The 20,234-nt window shown below is 33.2% G+C and overlaps 1 protein-coding gene across 2 annotated transcripts; it reads left to right on the top strand.

Moving 5' to 3' along the window:
• The first annotated feature begins 4,287 nt into the window (after positions 1 to 4,287).
• LOC105340837 (uncharacterized) lies at positions 4,288 to 19,047 on the top strand. 2 transcript variants are annotated; one of them, XM_020072424.3, is made up of 10 exons: positions 4,288 to 4,440; positions 7,853 to 8,110; positions 8,896 to 9,186; positions 9,300 to 9,581; positions 13,510 to 13,758; positions 14,125 to 14,436; positions 15,049 to 15,333; positions 15,505 to 15,777; positions 16,179 to 16,300; positions 17,096 to 19,047. In XM_020072424.3, the coding sequence occupies exons 1-10, from the start codon at positions 4,392 to 4,394 to the stop codon at positions 17,111 to 17,113; spliced, it is 2,139 nt and encodes a 712-aa protein (XP_019927983.3). In that variant the 5' UTR covers positions 4,288 to 4,391; the 3' UTR covers positions 17,114 to 19,047. The 2 variants fall into 2 exon arrangements, with proteins under 2 accessions (XP_019927983.3, XP_011445362.3); XM_011447060.4 differs by having other exon boundaries at positions 16,179 to 16,295.
• The last annotated feature ends 1,187 nt before the right edge of the window (positions 19,048 to 20,234 follow it).

Below are 20,234 nucleotides of genomic sequence, written 5' to 3' on the forward strand. Positions count from 1 at the left end.
TTTTAATATTGATTTAAGTATAAGACAACAACGAGCAAATTATTTTCCATTTTTGTTTTGCAAGATGATAATTAGTACCCATGATATCCACTCAAATCACTCTTTGTCATCGCACAAACCATATTAAAATATCTAATAACATTTTTGATTTTATAATATTCCAACATGAACGTTAAGCAATCATTTGTAAAAAAAAAAACAAAACAGTCTTAAAGAGGGGCAACTCGTGAAGCGTTATTCATAAGTATAGAAGTGTAACTGCTGAATGAATATAATATTTTGTCATCCGCATTTTCTAAACTTGCTAATTGAAATCAATAAAACAAGTGTTTCTTTTATCAGCATAATACGCCAATAACCTAGTTTTGATATCAGATTACGACATTGTCAACTTTGCCATTCAAAGATTCTGATTAAGTATGCTTTCTCAAAATCATTAGTGTCAAGGTGATCATCTGGCAAACAGTCGCTAAAATTGTTCAAATGGAATAAGTGATCGTTGACTCTTTACAGTTTATGTATCTCATAAATCTCTCTGGCAATATAATCTCATATTAATGAAGCATGAATGAGTAGCATTAATTTGTGTTTTATATCAATATCAGTTGTACACTATGAACTATAATATGATTTTATTGTTTATCCTAACAACTTCTTTATAAAATATACTTCAAGGATCTCCGGTGTGAACAAAGGTATTTCAAAAATTTTAATTGACACACCTTAAAACTTCAATTCTGTGCATGAAAAATAAAATCGGCATTGAAATCACTTAAAATCTCTTGTTAGTTTTGTCATTAAGTAATTGCAAAGTTTTTTGCCACCATCTGCATCTAAACTGTCGACTTTATTTTCCTATACAGCAAAATATTTGCAAACAAGTCAAAATCCAAGTAATATGCGACTCTCTGATATATGTACAATTGATCTGCAAAACATCGACTTCCCATCTTGAAAACTGTAGGAGGAGTTATCCGTACAATAGGGGTACCCTATTTGCAATATTCTAAGAAAAATGAAAAAAGTTCAACAGCTAATATTTTTTCATAAATTATCAAAGACCAAAATCCAAGTAATGTGCACACCTCTGATATAGATGTATGTACAATTGATCTGCAAAACACGACTTTCCTATCGATATCATGGAAACTGAAGATGAGTTTTCCGTACAATAGGTGTACCCTTTTTGGCAGCTGCCCGCCCGTCCGTCATTTTTACCATTTTAATGACCAGATTTCCCCTTGGAAAACCCGGTGAATAAATCAACGCTCGATATTGGCGCCAGAAAAAGAGGATGCAGAACAGTTTACACCCTACCTCTAGTATATGTACCCAGTAATTCGAAACTACGAACATTTCAGTGAATCATTTGGCTGCAGTTACAATGTACGTCTCTTCTGACGCTGTTCGTCGCCAGTCTCTGTAAAAGTTTACGCATATTCCGTTTCTTTTCTGAATAAAAATGGCCAATCTTAAGTTCGATGTATATTCAATTCAATTTCTTTATTTACTAATAAGGGCCATCAAGGGGCACCATGAAGATTGTACATATAGCATCTAATGTACATAAAATAATTAATAAACATATACAAGAAGGAAATAGTTGAATGATTGAAAGAGCTAGGACAGACATGAACATTTGATTAGTAGCCTATATATATATGTATGTTTGTATATACTTAATACAATGTCTTCTGTATATTTATATTAAACATCATACATAAGTATGTCAAAATACAAAATTAATGTACATACAAATCTGAAATAGTTTATCATATGATTTAAAAGTTAACAAGGGTCAAGAGAAAGAAACATAAAGTTCGTGATTAACAATTCACTTTGCTCACTAGCATTAATGATCATACAAATGGCATGTAATGCCAGCATCATCTTCTTTATTAAAATATAAACAATCCTACACAGTTTGTCAATAATTTAAATAAGCTATTTATTGGTAATTTATATATGGCATCAAACGAAACAAAAATAAAGCCTACACCCACTGCATGACTGTCTACCTCATTTTCTCCCCACTCGGTTGAAATTCATACTGTCGTCGTATCTACATTACCCGATAAAAACTAAACAAGAAGGGGGTAGATTTCTGTTCACTCAGCAGATTTCATATTATAAGAGCCATAAAAACAATACTTTGACAGACACCAAGAATCTTTGGTTTCTTTACTCATGTTTTCGCCAATAATATTAGCAGTGTCGACTAACTGCACAAATTAGAAAAAAATAATAAAGGGTTGTCAAAACACGGAGAAGGAGAATTTATGATTCCAGTTTAAAATCAAATCAATTTTATGGCGAACAAATTTGTTTTACAATGCTTTCATGAAAATTGATAAAAATTGCCTTGATAAATATTGATAAGAACACGAAGCTACAAACATTCACCGCACGGAAATGAATACGTGTGAATACATGTAGCAGCTGATCACCTGGGTAGCTAAGATTTGCACTTTCACCAGCAAATTCTCATGCAGTTTTTTTTGTTTTGCAGGACTGTATCTTAAGATTTTTAAAATTACAATTCAACTTTTCAAAGATAAGATAAGATAGAAAACAAGAGTGCTATAAAGACGGCTAAATCTTAGAGCAACTTTTCGACTTCTAAATTCCTTTTGAGTCATTATTAGTCATTCTATCTCGTTTTTAAGTTTTATCCATTGATATACTAGTATCTATTCCTTTAAAGAAATATAGTTCTCTTTTTTTAAAAAAAAATATATGACAACTTCAATAGGAAAAACATATAGATCTAGCTAGCAGTATCTGGGACGGTGTCATCTGCCTTAAATCTTATTTCATTACTTATATCCGAGTCTCTAGCGATGTATTATTTTCCTCGAGGAAGAAAAAATGTGCTGACCTGTATAATTAGATTTTAAAAGGGTCACGGTCATATACTTTTCAATGTCAGCACTCTACATGCAGACACGGTCATTGCAGAAACCTTATCTACACAAAAGAAATACTGTATTTTAGTTTCTAATTCGACATTCAAATGTCAGCTAGCTGGATTTAGATTTGTAATGCGCTGTAAATATAAACATTGAAAATGGAAAATAAAATTTGAAAATATTTCTCGTGAAAAATTAAAAATCGTGATTGTCAATCCTGATGAATAAATTGTCAACTTTTAATGTCAAATATAGTGTGCTTATATGTACACAAGTTCTAAACACGAAGACATATATATTTACAATTAATTATTGAATGACATCGTGTTTCACCTAATGTCAAAGGTTAAAAACTTAGATTTTTCTCTCCTTAAAATAAGCATTATATATATAGAGGATATCTATATTGTGTGATTTTATATTTGCTTTATCCAACGAGTTGAAATGGTGTATATATTCGCGAGGCTTGCCGAGCAAATATAACCATTTCAACGAGTTGGATAAAGCAAATATAAAATCATTTAATTATAGATGTTCTATTTATCTCATACAATTTGATTTATATTATGAAGCTTTTGAGACAGTCCCTTATATGACCCGAATTGATTTTTTTTTTCAAAGATTAAAAACGATGATGCAACGTTGTGTTATCCGGTTATTGTGCCCTTGCGCAATACAATTTAGTACATCATTTCTGAGATAAATCTAACTGTTTTAATGTAAAGTATCACGTCGTCAGGATGAACTCGTTGATAGTTAGCGTAATTTGCAGTTTTATAAACTACACAAAGCAAATTGAAAGTTTGAATGGGGCTAAACTTATCAAAAATCTTGACAAACAAGAAAAAATGTGTTTTGGTTACAGTTATTTATAACTTTGTAAAAAGAGTTGGGTGGGGGGGGGGGGGGGGGGGGGGGGCTAAGCCCGGGTTCCCACGCCTTTGCTACGCAGTTATGTGTTTTCCTTCATATTTGTAAGTAATTGAAGTCTTTGACAAAATCCATTTTATATTTCTTTTTGAAGTTGATATAGTTATGTTGAAAGTAATAGCAAATCTTCGAAAATAGGTCACTGAAGCGTTGAAGCGAGGGGCTGTGTCAAAAGTAGTTCCGACCGGAAGTATTTGATATAGCATCACCCGTGTGATATAGCAAAGGTTTATCACACGGGTAATATACACCACACGTATGAGATAAAATTACACATACTCCCATAAAGATATAATATATTTTATAATATTATATTCGTAACAATTAGGGCACAATTGCAAGTGACACAGAAATAAAATACTTATTTTAAACGGACACATTTGTAATCCTTATTAATAGAATAGAGTCTGAAGCTGAGTGTGATTCTATATAATTAGATAAATGCGGAAGATTAATACTTGTATCGGCACGTGATTGGTGATAGATTAATTAAACAAATCCACACGGAACTTCAGAAAAATAAAAACAACAAATATCATCATCATCGACGCCATGGTAGAAATGGTTATAATAACCTGTTTGATGCTTATTTATCTACCAGGTATGTTATTTTTTCTCTCTTATAATACCGATTCATGATGTTTTATCGTACAGATGGAAGATTAACCTTTGTGTAATTTTCTACCCGCTGTATGCAAATTAGGTTGACCCGAAGCATATGAGCGGACAATCTTACATAATACATGTACACTATTTTAGGACTTACCGTCAAACAGAAATCTAGCCGATATTTTGCTGTAATTGTTTAACTGCCATAGAACCAGCAAGTAATCAAATCTGAATAAGAAGATAAATAAACTGATAGTCTTGATTTTATATTACTTTATTAAGTACCACTTTATGTTGCGTTGCTTGTTTTTAAACTCTCAAAATTATGAAGACCGAACATTTTCAAAAGAAATAAGAAAAGAAAACTTAGCAGATAAAACATTAAGGCATAAAAAAGGTATTAAAAATGTCACAGAATATTAAAAGCATCTTTCTAAAAATAAAAGTTTCAACTTAGGACCAAACTATCTTATGCTTTATTATATACCATGTAACCCTCTATGCGCAAAATTCCAACCGGACCATTTATATTTCCAGTTTCTCTCGTGTTTTCGAGAATTGGGATAAATATTCATGTATTTGTTGAAAATTTAGGCCAGTTTTAACGTGTTTTTTGGTAAAATAATGCAAGAAAATTAATTAATTAAAAAATGAAATTTGCAATTATTTTCTGTAGTTTGTTTAAATGCTTTGATATTAAACAACAAGGGTAAACGATACACCCGCAATGTACAATATATAGACATTTAAAAAATGAAATCGTTGTTGATTCATCCGGGACATGAACGAAGCAACATTACAGAAAAAACCATGACGGCGTTAGCGGGTTATGTATGTATTTCTACAATGAACGCTACCTTAAAACCCGCATGAATCATCAAAGAAAGCATTTTATTGTTTATATTAATATCTTTCTGTAAACGAATTGAAAGTAAGTACAAGTAACTAAATGATTCTTAATGTACAGCATTTTGTTTGATAAAAGAAACAGCCAAATCGTCTTATATGGGAATATGAGTCTGACATCATCATGATTATATCTGAAGATTTCGACCAATTAATAAACTGCTTCGAACTGGATCGTTTCGATTTAAATCCTGTCAGTTTCGATAGAGCTGTGAAGTACAATCAATTTACGTAAGAAATAGAGGGAGTCAGACAATTTGGAGATATATATGTATGTTAAATCTTACATTTTTGTGATATTTTCAACACCATTAGTTTTAAAGCTCAATATGTTATGTTTTAAAACATTTATCAGAAATAACATACACTTTTACTAACATAATTTAAATAGTTTCAATCTCAAAGGACCCCGCTTTAATAATGGAAAATACTATAAAAGCATTTCAGAGGTTTTTGCTGTGACTTTCACCTCTGTCTTAGAAACTTTTAGGTTGTAATACAACTGTTAGTCAAGCTCATTGTCTTTACCAACAGCATTTTTTAGTTTAATATTAAGCTAATGCGATTTAATTTGTGGTCTAAGCTGGATTTTCAAGAGGTCTGCAATGACCTTAATTAACATTTGAACTTGAAATTTGGTTTAAGGTCGCTGCACAACCTTTACCCCAAAGCTCTGTTTATGTTACGTATGAGCCAGATAGGGTAATGGGGAGAGTAAATATGCTCTGAATTTTTTTTTTGCGTGGTTTGATATGACCTTGACCTAGAAAATTCATTTGAGATCACCGCATTTTCTTTGACCAAAGGCACTCTGTGGGTGAAGTGTGAGCCAGATTGGACCAAAGAGAGAGAATATGTAATTCGGACATGGATTTTTTTTTTTCGATAATTATGCCATGATCTTAACTTTAGACCTAGAAAATGAGTTAGAAGACGCCGCACACCCTTTATCCAAAGCCCCCATGTAGGTGAAGTATGAGTTATATTTTGCCAAGGGGAGAGAAGATGTGATCTTGGACGGATTGACGGACGGACTGATTGATTACTATAGGGCGCCCGAAGAGCGGGGCCCTAAAACATGTTTTTTGAGGTATGTACTGTTTCTAAAAACATTTTTTTTTTAATTTTCAGCATTTCAGAACAAGACAAAAACTTTTGTGAGCTTTGTCAATTTTGTCTCATCCATACCGCTAATATCGATTCATGATTGAACACAAGATACATGACTGTACAGAAAACAACGTAGAATTATTGAAAAATATTATTATAAAGTATTTTGTATAAAGGTCAATGAAACACGCGCAACACACGGAAATATATCTAGTAAAGCTTCTTTTCCGTTTTAATTACTAAAGCCTTATAAATGAATAACTAATCTAAAAAAAGGAAATAGAATACGGAAATATAATCGGTATTGAACTATAAACTTATCACTCGTAGAAATAATTATTTCAATTCACATTAAGGTCAGACGACACGTTCCTCGATAATCTTTTTTGTATCTCCTCGTAATGAAGAGTTCCAATGAAAATATTAATTTTATAATTACTTTAAAAATGATCACAATTTACTTGAATTTGGTTATATGTGTACATGGTCGAGTGGTAAGAACCGTGGCCGCTCACAGCCAGAAGGGTATAGGTTCTAGAGGTCGTGAGTTCAAAGCCCCGCCCCGGCGGAGATATAATTCTAATTTAGTGAGTTTCTCTGTGCTGTAGATGTATTTATTTTTATATCAGCAATTCAAGTGTATTTTCAAGAAGATTATATAGGATATTGCATACTCTAGTATTTTGCAGAAATGCCTGGTTAGGTACCCTAATTTTTTGCAAGAAAGCTTGTCAAAGTAGTTGTAAACCATTAACAAATTCCTGGAAAAAGTTATCTAAAATTTAGGAACGTGTCGTCTGACCTTAAGAATAAAAAAAATCTTTCTCTCAAACTATGGGGAAAATGCACATCTAAATACATCAACATTATACTAGAAATCAGTAAGGTACTATACGTAAAGATAAAACAGGAAGATCTTTTTTCCAGGAAAAATCCATTTTGATGAAGCATTTGGCTAAGTATAAAGAATAAATAATGAACTGATAATGAATAAAATCAATAGATTCTTTACCACACTGCCCAATATTTAAAATGTTATTAATTTATACAAAAACATTTTGATGTTTTCTAGAAATTTGTTAACTATGCATGACATATTTACTGGAGACGTTGTAAATAATTATACAGAGACACTAATATATACACAGTTATTGGTAGTAGCAAATAAGAAAAAAGTGAGATTTTGATAAATTCCTTTACAAATGTGCGAAGGGGCCTATAGAAATAATTTATGAATTTTAAATAACACCGAGAAAAATTTTATTCAGTTGGAAAACAGACAGTAAACGTAACATGCGAGACAACATCATGGTGTCAATTCGACAATGATATTTGAACATGTTTCCCTTTATAGAATGTACATACAAATTATTTTATTATTTTTATAGGAGTAAAGTCACTGAATATTCAGAAAACCTTCCAGGAAGATGCGTTAGTCATCTCTTGGAAGAGTCAACTGGATAAGACACAAATTGATAAAGAATATGTGAGGTACTCTAGTAGTGTCGGACTCTTGAAGTCTTGGGCCGTCAGCAGGAATTCTGAAATACAAATTCAGGACGTCATTAACCATGACAGTGTACGACTGCAGATCATGCAGCGGTACACAAACTTCTCCTTGGCTTATTTCAGCTTTGACATTAAAAGTAAGTATTTCTAGTTTTTCCCATGAATTAAAGCGATGTTTATTTCCAAGCTCGTGTGAAATGAAAGTTAATGAGCTTGGAAATTTTTTTATAGAGATGGTTGGAGATAAATTTTGGCAGCTTATTTGTTTGTATTCTGATTGATTGCTTGCAAAATTTATTTTAGTTCCTTGAAAAAAACCCAGAATACACTTGTGGACAATTTGAAGTTTTTGAACATTACATTCTAATCTTTAAAAGTACTTTGGCATTGTGTGAATTTGTTCGATATTGGTTTTTCATTCACCAGCTGTCTCTATAAATCAGCTGTGCTTATGAACTATACAATTACCCATTGCAAACTATCATTTATAGTCTCAAAGTAAACGGCGCAATTCTTGCTTAAGGGGGTATTAGTCTATTTATATACCTTCAAAACATGTGTGATTTTTAAAGCGCTTAGCCATAGCTTAGCGCTTTATTGTCGTTAGACTTCTACTTCCGGTGCATCGAATAACTGCCCCCTATGGGCAAAAGTATACATTATTCAAAATTGGTTAGGGAACCAGTTTCAGCGGTTTATGCACATAACTGCACGAGCTATTGTGGATCGTAAGGGCTATTGTGAATTTAATGTACGGGGCTTACAAACATCATTGCAGGGGGTGCCACGCAGTGATAAGGATATAGTGCGAATACAGAAGCTGAAATGTTATATAAATATACCTGTTATATACATACATAAGCTGGGTTAGCGCTTTTCAGTACTATCAGTACTTTGATTAATATTACATTTATCATTACAGCAAACAAACGATTCTTTCGAGAGGGGGAGACTGGAACTGTATCATGGACGATGACACGTTACTCCGAAAATGAAAGCTACTCCATATTTCACAAAGATAAGAACATCATCAAAGTCAGCAAACAAAACGCAAGTAGTCTTTATCCTGATAAGTATGTCTACCAGAAAACTCCGTCGGACCCTCGGAGAGTGGGGTTCCAGATAAGAAACGTCTCTCTTCTAGACTTTGGAGTATACACCGGGGGTTCATTACGCACACTCGCCGAAGATTGGGCTTACGTTATTGTATACGGTAAAGACCGACTTGCTAGACAACATTTTTGCATGAAAATTGAAAATAATGTATGAAAGATATTTTTTCATATTGGAATTAGTTGTTTACAATGTTCATATTTTTTTTTAAAGGAAACCCATTGAAACCAAAAATTATTGGACAAACTAAAGTAGACGTAGGTAACTACGTGACTTTGAAATGCTTGAGTGTTTCTTCTTCCTTGCCGAACAACTATAAACTGTATCCATCGATCACCTACAAGTGGTTCAAGAACGGCAATTTCATCATTCGATCAGGCAACATATTAAGACTGAAAGTTGAGGAGGAATTGTATAAAGATAAGATTACATGCCAGGCAAAAGAAGTGGTCTCTTCTACTCTGAGTGACTCCGTGCAAATTGAAAAGCCTAACTGCAAGTACTCTTCATTTTAAAAAGTGACAAAATAAATGCTTATAAAAGGCATCCTTATCAAACATTGGCCAAATGCCTGGTTAAACATGTGATAAAATACACATGTTGACTACGCCCTTGCGTGTCAATTGGGATAATTTTACTTTCAAATGGCACTTTCTAATGAAGTATCGAAATTTCAGATGTAGTTTTATAGTTAAAAACAATAGCGTTTGATGTGAAACAAAACACTCATTTGGTTTTTTTCTTATTAGCTTACCTGAGCTGAAAGCTCAAGTGAGCTATTCTGATCACATTTTGTCCGTCGTCCGTCTGTCCGTCCGTCTGTAAAGTTTTTATATTTTGAACTTCTTCTCTAAAACCACTTGGCAAATTTCAACCAAATTTGGCACAAAGCATCCTTATTGGAAGGCGAATATAAATTGCAGAAATGAAAGACCGATCTCAATGCAAAGCGGAGAAAACCTCAAAACTGTAGAAAAAGGGGGGTGCATTTTTAAAAATCTTCTTTTTAAGAACTACTGAGTCAAATTCAACGCAATTTAGCTTAAATCGTACTAAGGGGAAGGAAAATATAAATTTCAAAAAATAAGGGCTAATTTTGTTTCAAACTTGAGTAATTTACGAAAATAATAATAAGACAAAGAGAATGGGGGTCAATCAGTTTAACTTCGGGCTCGATATTTCATATATCGAAAACCAGTCTATGTAAGAAGCAGCCATCTTGAACTGAAATGAATTTGGTTGTTTTGCCACAGTTCAGTTTACGTGCGAAGGGAATATTTGAAACATCCAAAATATATTTGTGCCGTTTACGTGAAGTAAATTGAGGTTAAATATTTCAATGCGTTGACATTTTCATTTGTGACGGTGGTTTTAACTTGTTTTGATTTTCGTTTAGCATGTTTAGTTTCTTTTTGTTTTGGAACCATCGTCTCAATTTTAGAATTTAAAATTTTTACGTGTAACGTTAGACCGGTAAATCAGACAGCTGATCATTTACATGTACCTTCGCGAAATCTGATGCACTAACAACATATAAAATAATACTCATTATGTTGGTACATGTTATTCGGTACGATCTCTACGTAATGGTTGATTGATGCAACATGTTTTATTAAGATGCTCAGCAATTTCGATCTAAACGGAGATTATTCTCGCTGCTAGAAATACATACTGATAAGTATATATATGATGAGAAATAAATTGTTTTTTCTTTGTTTTAGTGCATTTTACTCTCGTTTTAATTGTTTACAAATTTCTATTTACTATAATCTGAGAGTCAAGCTTCGACAGCTGTTCGAGTTATAAGCAAGATACAGAGCTTTACGCACAATGCTACTGTATGTTTGTACACGAAGCTGAGGTTATGCTTTAGTTCAACCAGGCCTCTCGGTTCTCATTAATTGGGGCCGATATTTGGCCCAATTCCCAACGTGAAAAAGGTATTTTTTTCCCAAAATTGAGTTGTTTTTCCCAATTTGAGATTGACTAAAATTAATAATGTAACTAAAAGAAAACCATACTTATTCTAAATATATATCATGTATATTCAGCAGTCATAAAAACACTGTGAAGATGTGCACCAGTACCGCATTGTAAACTGTTTCTTGTGATCGGTAACTTAGCCAGAATTAAAAAAATAAATTAAATTTTTAATTTTACATTAATACAAATAAGATACCTTTTTTGAAATTCTGATAAACTGTTTCATTTTTTTCTTTGCCATTTGACATATACAGTACCGATCAGACCCAACCTAACAGTAAGTAAACCCCAACTAAACCCTGGGTTTACTAGAGTGGACCCAGAGTAAACCCAGAGTGGACACAGAGAGTAAACCCGATCAGAAGAATACCATGAAAGCAGACGCTACATGTGTATTCGGAATATACAAGGGACAGGAATTACAGGCAGTAGGATAAGATAAAATACAGGTCTGCTTCACACTTCAATGCGTATAGTTGACTCCAAAAGCAATTCTCGAGTAAACCCAAAGTAAACCCCGAGTGGACCCAAATTTTCAAAAAGTAAACCCAGAAAGTAAACCTGGGGTTTAGTTTAGGGCTTACTCTGGTGTAAGGTTGGGTCTGATCGGTACTGTATAGTAATTACACAAAAACCTTTTGGGAAATTTTACATCTTCATTAAGAAACTTGTATCACACTCTATGAATAAACTTTTTTTCTTCTCATTGTTATACTTACATGTTCCCAGTTTTAAAAATAATTTTAAAAAAATATATTAATTTTTAAAAAATCCTATCAGTAGGATACCGATACCCTAGTTTTTAGTTCAGGGAACTGTACGTATAAAGAAAGAAAACAATTGAACAATTTTATTTAAAACGTCGCATTTTTCCCAATCCATTGTCCCCGGCCCCAGTACCAATAATTGGTGTGAAAGGCCTGCTGAGTTCGTTTATATTTTAAATTCAGCTATGCTGAATAGGAAATACCAAGTTTAAAAATCTTAAGTTGAATGTAATAAACTCATGTGAACAAAAACATGACTCAAGCCAAGCTATGTAACTTGCTTATAATTCAATGATTGACGCTGAAATTTTGGTTGATCAGTAGAAATGTCTTGCTAAAAGGATGCTGTAACTACTTTCTGGTGTCCCTTCTTAAACGATGAATTGCATAAAATCTACACAAATTTTTGATAGTTTTTAGAGCACAAATAAAAACGACGTCTTTTAAACAGTTTCCATAGTCCTGGCACATTATTATAATGAGGATAAAAGCATAAGCGTTGTTCTTTGTAGACATTTGTTGTTTTTTAATAAAGATGAAAATAATGGTTGGGGCTTGGTACAATAGAGCGACATGCCTTCCAATACATTGATTTGAATTATAGCTCTTTAACATATGTAACAACATTTTTCAGTTAAGTTTATTCATCAGTCAAGTGAGTAAGGATATGAAATGTCATACGAAATGAATTCATGACTGGTGAACGACAATCGTTTATAATGGAGATGGCCAATGAAATTGTTCAGTGTTTTTAATTTGAGGAATTGGGCAAATTCATTCTGGTGCATTGAGGTACACTTTTCTTCTTTCACATATAGGATTTTTAATAATAAAATACAATAACTAGTAAGTAGTGGAGGGATAAAATGTACCTCTCATGTATTTTAATCGTTTTTTAAAGTGGGGGGGGGGGGCTAAAATAAAGAGAACTGGAAGTTAACTGTGAACACTAACTGAAAATTTAGTTATTTGTATTGCATATAATCTTATTTTCGGTAAAAATGGTATTCCATAAAGGTCAAAGATTAAGTAAATGCAAAGATGAGTGTAAAATTCGGATATTCATTTTTGGTTAATCTACCGAGGGGCCATATGGCACAATATCCTTTTAACGCCTATATAAGGCCGGTGATGCTCAGGTGAGCGATGTGGCCCATTGGGCCTCTTGTTTTAAATCAGGATCTTTATTTATGGGTTCATATGTTTTGTATTAATAAAACAAGATTCGGTATTGGCATTATTTGGCCGCAAAATTTACGATATTTTCAACGTCTTTGTCCGCGTTAATGATGCTGTGCATTGTACTATAGTCTGTCCCATGTTATTGCTCCCATCACTTTTTGATGATTTTCAATAAAAAATACACATACCTGTGAAAGAAGTAGAAATGAAATAGATGAAATGGAAAATATCCAAGATATCTTCATTAACAAATTATCCCTTTTTTGCTTTGATAGATATCATTTGTTCGAAGAAACTCAGAGAGAGAGAGGGAGAGAGAGAGAGAGAGAGAGAGAGAGAGAGAGAGAGAGAGAGAGAGAGAGAGAGATTATATATAATAAATTCAAGGCTTTTAAAAATGTTTTGTGCTGTGCATATTTGAAACACGGCATATTTCAGCCAACAACGTCCCTTTTTCTTACGTCTGGCTTTATCTTCTCTTCTTTCTTTAGGCTCTGAGAACATTAAATCTAAATTCATTGCTGGAAACGCTGAGTTTTCTTGGTCATCCGATGGAAATTCCGAACAGTCTATCTTTGTCACCAGGAATGATGATCCGGGCAATTGGTCCGATGCAAACCAGCCATACACAGTCAAAGATGCTTTAAACTTTTCATCTATCGAAATAGATGTTAAAATTCTTGACTCGATGAAGAAAGAAATTTCTCTGTGCCGGGGTCTGTTTTCTGGGCCAAGTAAACGTTAGTTTCACCATCCATTCTATTTTTTGATATGAAATTATCAAAACACATAGAAAGAGAATTACAAAGTTAAAGTACTTGTGCAATTGTTTTATGGGCTAATAATATAAAAAGCATTTTTTTTTAAAAATTCAATAAGTAATCATAAAGCTTGTATGCTGTCAAATTATGATTCGTCATTCTTGTGTGTTGAATTAAGAAGTAGTTCGGCTTATAATATAAAATACTAGCAGTGAATGGGGATATTCTGTATCGCTAAATCAATCCACCTTTGAACTAACTATAAACCGATGTCATTGAAAACTTATACATTTAAGTGTATAATTATTTAATTGCTTCAAATGTTCATTTCTTTATGCATTTCAGCTGACATACTTATATCTAAAGAGGGTAGGAATGCAACAATTACACGGACCATTCCGTTTTTCCCTTCGGCTGGCTCTTACTATATCTTTCGGTATACCAACACCTCAGAAAAAACAATACTCACTATTACAAGAAATGGCAATGCCAGCGGCCAATCAGAAAAATACCAGTACAAAAGGATTCCCAACAAATCATCTTCACAAATCTTGTTGGAGGTGAAAAATGTCTCTCTCCAAGATGGTGATCTCTACAGGGGAGGGGCTTCACTATCCGATGCCCAGAACACTAGAGGAGTACTATTCGTTGTGGCAGGCATGTATATGTAATATTCAATTGTTAAAAAAAAACGTTGTCATTATGGCAAGAGCACATATGTCATCGGAATCACATGGGAGTTTCGTGGACGCTTACTGACCCGATGACCAGCTTTTCTAAAGTTCATTGTTTCCATGAATGATGTAAAACCTTTTTAACTGGCTCCTTCATACTTCCATGAACGAAATCTCATGAATCACTAGAACTGGGATATGTGTTCATGAAAAGTAGCTTGCTTTTATAACATGAATTTTCTTTTTTTTATCATCAAATAATCGAATGTGTTTGAAATTTCTTTTGATAAAAATTATAAAGTGTGCATCCAGTCGAAACATTTCTCAATCAGAACTTATACCACAAGGACGAGTAAGGATAAAAATTACAATATGATCAATTTGCAAAAAGAAAAAAAATAACGTATACAAAAATAGCCAAAACAGAATTTATATTGCTCAAAAATTATAATTAGTACATAGTACTCACACTATACTTTATATTATATATATATATATATATATATATATATATATATATATATATATATATATATATATTTAAATTTGAATGGTTAATCTTTTCTGAGTTGTCTTTCATTTACCATTCCAACAGGTAAGCCATCGACTCCTATAATTGAGTCGAACCTGGAGACTCCTCGATACGGTAACACGTTGACTTTGACTTGTAGAAGTTATTCCACGTCGCAGCCAGCATATTACCGACACCAGTTAACCTGGTCCTATACATGGTACAGAAATGATTCCATCGTCTACCGAGGACACACGTACGCTTTTACAGTCAGTCGTGACGTCATGTATGACGAAATTATGTGTCAAGCAAAAGAAGTCATCTTGTCAAAAAACAGCAGTACATATAAGATTGGGTATCTGGAGAAATGTAAGTTACTAAATTGAAGGCACAATGCCTCTGTGCATAGTTAGGGTCATGTATCTTGATCATCGGTAATTAAGTGACGCAATGAAAATAAATATAACAAGAAAAGTGAATACAGCAGTCTATTACTAATATTATCGGTCTAGTTTAAAGTGAGTATTATTATATTTCTAGCAAGACCGGCAGAACCAAAAATCGTTGGTATTTCACAAACGAATGCTAAATACTTCAGAATCACATGGAGTTCCCCATTTGATGGAGGATATCCTCAGTATTTTCTTATATATCAACAAAACATTACGGTATGGGACGTTGTTGCTAATATTAGCCAATCAAACGCCACTATCCAATCAGCTGATGTTCCATCTGGCCCAAAAGGCGTGTACAGCGTTGCAATCATGTCTTGCAACATGCTTGGGTGTACCATGCCAGTCAAACTGGACAGAGGTTTGTTTATCCTATGTTACATGTAGAAAATAATTACCATATAACGTTTAATTTCAGAAAGGATCCGAAAGAATATATTTGGGAGAGTTCGGTCTTAATCATGTGCCCAGTCCCAATTGTATTTTTGAACAATAAAAATATGTTTAAATCAAATCAAAGAAAAGAATATTGTGTTCAAATACAGGAGACTCTTGTAGATTATAGTTATTATTTACATGGAATCGACACTGGGTAAATTGTAAACAGTAATGGCAGTTTGCAGCTTTAAACTGAATTTAATATGTTCAGAAATTACCAAAAAGAAGTTGGTCATATCAAAACCAATCCGCCAGAATTGAAAAGTCTTAATTACTTGTCTATTTATAGCCATGTTTAAGTTTTTAATTTGAATTGTTTTTCAGAATCAAATGCGTTTTTGAATGACAATGGAAATTCTGCGGGGATTGCGATTGGGTCATCATTAGCAGTTATCGTCTTAGCAATTATGGTCCTACTTGGATTATTACACATGAAATATGGTAATGTATGTATTGGCTGCTTTACCGAAAAACTTCTATCATGTTTAGCCGGGCTCTGCTGAAAGCAGAGTCCTGGCTGTAGGTAGGCAAATCGCAAATGTTACTATAAATACATGTACCACAACTTTAAAAGTAAACAAACAGCGTCAAAGTAAACCCTTCCGCTATATACCAAATAGTTACACAAAGAGTCACGTTTTGTCAAAAGTGTCGGCATTTTGTTTCTTTTTTTTTAATTTCGAGAGATATGTCTACCTTTTTTAGTTTTCTTATTAATAACGTGTTTTAAAAACAAGACATTGCATATTGGACACTTTGCTGCGCGTTGAAGAAGTGGGGACTGAATATATAACGCTTGTTGCAAAATTCAAGGCAGCAACTGTTGAACTTTTTTTCTACTAGACGGACATATTTTTGTTTATAGCCGCTTACAAAATTTGGTCGCTCTCTGACGCTATGCATACATTAAAAGCATATGAGAGAGAGAGAGAGAGAGAGAGAGAGAGAGAGAGAGAGAGAGAGAGAGAGAGAGAGAGAGAGATATTTTCAGTCTTTACTACACAATATGCATAAAGACACACCAAAAGAGCCCGGTTTTCAGTACTTTGATTATCTTATTTTGTGGGAATTAAAAGCCATTCGACAATTATTTTCTTGACGTCTTAAAGTTTGTGTTTCAAATAATTCGGTTAATTTATTTCTCTCTTTCAAAGAGGCTCGACAACTGTGCTCCGCCCCCTTTTTTTAAATTATTGAGCAGTTTTCTGATTTATAACTGATTTGCCTTATTTGTATTGTAGGTATTGGACACACTTTAAAAAAGAAGATTTTAAGGAGAAGTTGATTGTTTTTCCAACTGAACCATTTCACTTTTAATGATATTAGTACTTCTCATAGTATATTTATAATATCCAAAGCACCGTGTTGAGAGATATAATGTTTTTGAGAGGTACATGTACAAAGTCCGTTTGTGAGTTCGTCGGTACTGGTCATCAAATTTTCCCAGCGTAACTACTTTTCATCCACTAAAATATCTTGTTAAGCACGTGCAGCAACATTTGTATTAACAATACATGAAATTAAGGAAATGAAATTCACAGGAAACACCCAATATATTATTTTCAGGAAATGTATTACAATTAGAAGTGTGGCCGATAGGAGAGTTCGATGGTCATGACAATTTGTAGACTGCATTCATCTCGTTTGGAAGAAGAATCCAGAATAAAAATATAGGAAAATATCAACATTTAAAGGTTAACTGCATTGGTTTTTTTTTTTTTACTAAATTATAATTTACACAGTTCAACAAATCAGATCGTATCATATTAAATAGATCTGATGGTAGAACCATTTTACCATGAACTTGGACTTTTGGTAGCTGTGTCAAACAGCAATGTGACGTAGGCATGTGTATTTCATTGCTAGCCACCCAGCCATGGCTCTAAATCAACACGATTGGTTTGGCTTTTGAGCTAAGACTACGCAATCGGTGCATATTTCGCTTAAATCAGCGTCATTTTTAACTTGTTTTGACGCAAGCAATAGATAGCTACGCCCTACTGATAGTCCAAGGTCTTGTTAAAATGGTTCTAAATATGTTGACCATCCAGTCTCCTCAGAGAATATACTATTATAATTGTAACAAATGAGAGATGTTTGACGATACTGATATTTAGAAGAAATTTCACCCCTAAAAAATCAGCGGTAAAAGATGACTTAAAACTTTATCGAGGCTTGATCCTAGTCTGTCAAATACTACATATATGCACACCCACTCCCAGAAAAACGAATTGGAAATGTTTGACAATATTTACGTCAGCAGTTGTCTTCGCAATTTGTAATTAACTACAGTTTTCATATTTTGATAGTTGCACTTTCAAACTGTTTCAAACTTCTTAGTTCTTAGCTAGGGGGTACAACTCTCACTACACACATTAAATCACAATTTCCTGCGCATTAGCAAATGGAGCAACAAAGTTCGTGTATATAGTCAAGTGAATCGAGATATCTTTTTAGTAGTATATTTAATTTTTGACCAAATCTATACGTTCTTTTGATGCATAGTTCCCAGTTCGAGATCGAGTTGGAATATCCTGTAAGTAAGCACATATATACAATTTAATGCTCTTAATAACAACGAAAACTAAACTCGGTCAGTAAATGCGGAGGAGTTTCCCTAACCAAATAATGTACTGCCGGACTGACTGTCTAAAAGGTCAACGTGCACCCTTCACAACTCGTTGAGTGCATGGCGTAAAATTATTATTTTTGAGATGGTTTTCTGTAAGAATATGTATCATATAAAAATCGACATTACGTATCTTAATGAGAAGAACATTTTGATAGCAATTATATTTGCAGAAAACATTTTGCAATTATGAAATATTTAACAGAACATTAAGAATTGCATCTTATCTATGAATCTTTATTGTGACATTTTGAACCCCATTTTTGTTGAACAAGGAAAAAGACACGGAAATAGAAGTTCGATCAATAGTTTGCATATTACGATGTTTTTGTTGTAACTCGGTGCAGACAGAGAGAGTGTGTGAAGGAGAGAATTAGGACTTTGTAAGCCATTAATGGTTGATGTTTCATACTCTTGTGGTTTTGTCGTGTTTGGTTGTTGAACATTATAATTAAAATTCTTCAATTGTTTGTCACTGTGCTTTTACACATGTCAAAAGATGTCTTTCTGTCTTGTGTTATTCTTTCCTTTTGGAATAAAATATACTGTATTAATGCATATGTATTTAGGTTTGTGGTTAACCTCTTATACATGACACCAGGAATTACTGAATTCATCAAGAGTATATTATCATGATGAAATATAATTTTTTTTTATATACTCGTTTCATTATTTAAGATATTTCAATAATATGTTAATCTTTATTTTAAAGAGCTGAAGGGACAAGACAAATTGGGGTTGGGTGAGGAGGCTGCTTGTACGATTTTTCATTATACGATCAATTACAGAAGAGAGTACATTTCAAAAAAGATAAGGTGGTCAAACACCCCCTGACGTTTTTGTGACATGGTTTTACTATTTATTTTAGTGTAAATTAGAACTGTGACATCTTTTTTATCACCACATCTTATTAAATTACACCATTTTTACAGTGAAACTAATGAAAACAGTTTGCGCAAGTTTGTCTTCTTTTAAATTAATCTACTAATTAACTGACTGATGACAAATCTTCATACAATCGTTATTGTATTAATTAATCATTATCAAAAATGCTGACCAATGAATGATATGGTAAAAAAAATCCCGCGAGGTGGATTTGAACCACCGACCTAAGGATATCAATAATGCATACGACAGTCCTCCGCTCTAACAACTGAGCTATCACGTACCCGGATAACATATGTTAACTAAATATGTATTAATGTTTTACATGTGTTTCAGATTTATGAAGCGTTGTAATGTAAAACCCATTCACGTATCGTAGGAAAACATTTTCAACAACTTCGATAAGTATTTTTTTCTGATTCGTACTACGACTTGTACGGACGAATTAAGACCAAATTGATATTGATTCCATTTAGAAGAGGAGCTCTATAAAAATAAAGAGATTTTAAAAAAGCTAAAATATCTGGAATTTTAGAAAATAAATAGTAGTGTATACATGTAGCTTATCAAATCATTATCTTTAAAGGGACTTGGACACGATTTGAGATCAAAATTTTAATTTTTAACCGGGTTTTCCAACGGAAAAATACGGTTATTAAAATGGTGAAAATGGCGGGCGGGCGGCTCCCAAAAGGGTACCCTCATTGTACGGATAACTCCTTCTACAGTTTTCAAGATACAAAGTTGTTCTTTTGCAGATTAATTGTACATATATCAGAGGTGTGCATATTGCTAGGGTTTTGATTTCTGATTATTTATGGAAAAAATACCAGCTTTTGAACTTAGTCATTTTTTGGCAAAAAATT

Source organism: Magallana gigas, chromosome 6, assembly GCF_963853765.1.
Source record: "Magallana gigas chromosome 6, xbMagGiga1.1, whole genome shotgun sequence".
Lineage (NCBI taxonomy): Eukaryota > Metazoa > Mollusca > Bivalvia > Ostreida > Ostreidae > Magallana > Magallana gigas.